Below are 4235 nucleotides of genomic sequence, written 5' to 3'. Positions count from 1 at the left end.
AGAAAGTGGTCAACAGGAATGGCATTTCATCAGTGCCATAGAAACTTGCATTCGTCAGACATTTCTTATTTGAGAAGAGAAGCACCATATTTTTCATATATTGCTGGGAGATGAAATACAGTAGATTTGAGATCACAGAATGTTATTGCTGGATGGAAACCTTAGTGATCTCTCAGGTTTTCATTTTACCGATGAGGAAAAAAATCCAGAAAGGAAAAGGGGTTTGTAAAAAGCAGTCAGGCTGGTTTGTGGAGATGATAACAGAACCCAGGGCTTCTGGATCAGCACGTTAAACATTTGGGGAGAGACATGTCTTTTCAAGTTTAGGCACGTGAATTTTATTTGGAATTCAAATAATTTTGATTGGAATCTAAAGTGAGTTGCCCATTTCTTTTCCTAAATAAGGTATAAACGTAATTTAACGTAAAATGGGACACAGGAACTTAAGTAGGACTTCAGCTTAACTTGTAATGCAATATCTCTTCCTCAACCTCGATGCTGCGTGTACCCTTCTCCTCTAGGAATATTGAAACTATTTACAGTGCTTAAATATCAGTCTTCTAGGAACTGAATATCACAGACTTTAGCAACAGCCAACTTAGAGCAAAGGAACAATGCATGTCATAGGCAGAGAGGTCAGTGCTCTCTCACCAGTAGTAGATGGTGGCTCCTCCATTTCCAAGAACCCTTTAGGGAGGATGATATGTCCAACATTAGGCACAAGCTCCTGGCCCATGTCCACTGCTCAGCAGCTGGCACAAGAGGAGCCAATTCTTTAATAAGGACACAATTGATATTAGTCTAATTGTTAGGTAGCTAGTCAGACATGAGCAACAGGAGAACAAAGGAATAAAGGCCCAGCTCTGTAACCACAGAAACTTCCCTTGAATACTTTCCTTAAGGACCTCCCAGAAATACCTCCCTTTTAGGGTCATAAATTACCCCAAAATCTAGAGTACAAAGGCCATAAAAGCTGCTGGCCTAAACCAGCTACAAACGTATGTGCAAAAAGTACTGCCCATAACTTCAGCCTCATTATACCATCATTATAATATCATGTCTATGCCTGGAAGTTCATGAATCTAATTATAACAGACTGAGTTCTGGGTACACACATGAACACTAGGCAAAGTTATTGCCTAGTGTCAATCAGATGTCAGTCAAAATGACCTCACTTGCCAATCACCTAAGAATGCCTTTGGAAACACTGATCACGGCCCAGATATAAGACAGATATTCCCACTTCTGGGCCCTTTTTGCCCTTCTGGGCTCTCCCTTCCCTTTTTTGCCCTTTTGTAGCCATTTTGGCCCCTTTGTCTTGGTTATAGCTCTGGGACCATGGCCTCCTCAGGACATGTTTTGTCTTTCTCCATGGGCCTCCTTAGGGCATTCTTTGTCTTTCCAAAATATGCTTTTAATAAAACTATTAAATCTTAATGACCTGTGATTCTTCACTGCTGTCATTTGAGGAAGAACCGAGGAAAAATGCTAACTACAGGTCTGCGCCATCATTATCCCTCTCCTTACCCACTACTGTTGGGGAAACACTAAACTCCGATCAGCCCCAATAGTGACAATGTGACATATTCATATTCTCTCTTCCTACCTTTGGTTTATTGTAACTCACCTTTGTGTTGCAATGGGTTGAAAGATTTTGGGAATTGGGGTTTGGTGGATAAATCTGATGAATTTTGCTGCACAAAAGAAAACAAGTCATTTGGACATTAATAGTATCCTTCTGGTGATGGGCTACATTTCCTGACTTCTTCTTCTTCTTCTTTTTTAAATGCGTATAGCACTTGGTATTCCTAAGTGGTCTCCCATCCAAGTACTAACCAGGCCCGATCCTGGACGAGATAGGACACGTTCAGGGTGGCATGGCCATAGACTGCTGACTTCTCGATGTCATTAACAATCCTTTATTCCATCTATATAGTGTACTATTCTCCTTTCAAGAAATTAGAGTACTCATTTTCTTATTCTTTCTTCTGTTTTAATCTATTTAAAAATGACTAAGAACTTATTTCTAAGTGAATATTGTATTCCTGTGTATTCTTACAACTTCTAACAACAAACTAGAAAATAGTTGTAAAGGAGATATTATCTTTTTTTATTTCTATGCTTGTATTTCTTGGTTCACACATTTATCACTAGAAGAGGGTAAATTGTTTTTCCCATGGAGGAAAATCAATACTTCTAGTAAATATGGTTTTCAATAAAGCTTTGCTTTATTCTCGCTCCTCTTAGTACTCGAATCTTTGTGAATAATCCTTTTGTCATTGGTACAGACGCTAAACAGAGTTAGCATTTTAAAAACTGTCAAACCAAAATAAAATATTTAAAATAAAGAGCGTGCACTTACTGGGAAAGGTAAAAATGTTAAGATACATTATGTACTTTTCTCAATCATTAATTGATTTATTCATTAATTTAACATCTCTTGTTCAGTGTTGTTATATACCAGACACTGTTTTAGGCACCAGAAATATTGAAAAGCATAAGCTTCATTTCTGGCTACAGCTCATGTCATGAAGAAGCTAAATCAAGATAGGAGAAATAGGTTCTTACTATATGTAATAGAGAGCCCAGTGATAATCTCCCAATTTTCACTGAAATATATAAATGCCTACCCACACTGGGCTCTGAAAAAAAAAAAGTGTTGTAGACACAAGAATGAGAAATATCTGAAAGTTCTAGAGAAAAAGAATTGATTTTCCAGAATTCAGGGCTCAATAAACATATTCTACTATAACCCTAAAGAAAAATCCTAAAGTCATGATCATTGCGATTTAAACTGCATCCTGCTTCATTTGGAGAGAAATACCTCAGATTTCAACACACTCAAGGACTCTGCATGGTCTGGGAAAGAGCAGTATTTCTGGCACATAAGGTTATATGGGCCTGCACTGTTGCTTAAATTGCAGAACCCGAGTCATTGGAACTAAAAATAAATAAACTCCTTCTCTGTGGAGGGGGAGTCTGTAGAAGTCACCAGAGTCTGCCTCCTGGTGATGAGTTACAGACAATGTGTCTAAGGATAACGGAAGGGCCAAGAAGGGGGCCTGAACTCTCTTCAGGGAGAGGATTTTCAGAGAGACCTCATTGTGGATCCCCACAGTGTTATGGTAGTTTGAGGGGTAGTCTTTGCTAAGAATATTGTTGGCTTTTGCTTTGATTTCCTTGAGCAAACTATCCAAACTTCCACTGCTCTTTTCAAGATTCCTACTTCACCACCCTTTTGCCCATCTTTCAGTAAATCACCTTGTCTCCTACTTAAAAAGTAAAGTATCCACATCTGAATCATCACACATCATTCCCTAGTCTGTACATCTTGCTTTATCTGTACCAGCTCAAAAGTTCCTGTGTCCAGGGAAGAAGCTAATTCCTCCATCTGCAGTCCAGTCACTCAATTTGACTTATTGGGAATACTCTTCAGTCAATTATCTTCTCTTTCTCATTTGTTTTCAAACTTTCTCTTTGCTGGTTCATCCTTCTCAACATATGAACTTGTTCACATTTTAGCAACTCAGCTCTACCTTGTGACTCCTGTGTCTGCATCTGGTTACTATTCTTGCTCTTTCTATCACAAGAGAAAATCTTGACAAGAGTATTCATCTCAAGTGTTATCTCTTCCTTTTCTTCTCATCCTTCCTCAACCACTGTAATCTAGGTTCTTGCTTGTCCATTCAAACTCCTTCAGAAAATTACAAATACTCATCTTTTCTTCTGCCAAATGTACATTCATTTTAAAGCAAATAAGCCATCTAACCAGAAAACAAAATCCCTTTTTTGTCATTTGGTTCGAAAATGCAAATGGAGAGAGGGTTCAAATCCAAAAGATGAAAAGTCCTCACTGACCACCACTTTCTGAAAAGTGTCAACAGTTTGCATTAGAAACAAGGAGATAAAACACTGTTAGGAAGCTTTGCTTTTTATTATTATTATTATTATTATTTTATTTTACTTTTAAGTGTTTTTCTCTCTCTGGTTTTCACTTGAGAAAAATTCTGACTTGCATTGTAGGATGGGGAGTGTCCTGTCTCACTTTATTAACTAAAGGGGTTTTTCTGTTTTTTGTTTTTAATGCAGTCACATATACTGTAGCTCCCCCCTTTTCTTAAGAGTAGTGAATGATTTAGTATTTTCACATTTTCTGATTCAAAGGATTTTAATTCTTCAAGATAGAAATTCAAAATCACAGAATGTTGTTAGAAGTTCTGCTCTGAGTAACCAGT

At 37.8% G+C, this 4235-nt stretch overlaps 1 protein-coding gene across 1 annotated transcript in view; it reads right to left on the bottom strand.

Moving 5' to 3' along the window:
* Window positions 1-4235, bottom strand: part of ADGRF1 (adhesion G protein-coupled receptor F1) — a 35785-nt gene that overhangs the window by 257 nt on the left and 31293 nt on the right. Inside the window, exon 15 of the mRNA XM_006926827.3 lies at window positions 1628-1694. Within this exon, the coding sequence (XP_006926889.1) occupies window positions 1628-1694 (67 nt within the window). The remainder of the gene's footprint in view (window positions 1-1627; window positions 1695-4235) is intronic.

Source organism: Pteropus alecto, unplaced genomic scaffold, assembly GCF_000325575.1.
Source record: "Pteropus alecto unplaced genomic scaffold, ASM32557v1 scaffold7, whole genome shotgun sequence".
NCBI classification, from domain to species: domain Eukaryota; kingdom Metazoa; phylum Chordata; class Mammalia; order Chiroptera; family Pteropodidae; genus Pteropus; species Pteropus alecto.
This window is presented reverse-complemented; position numbering and strand designations above follow the sequence as displayed.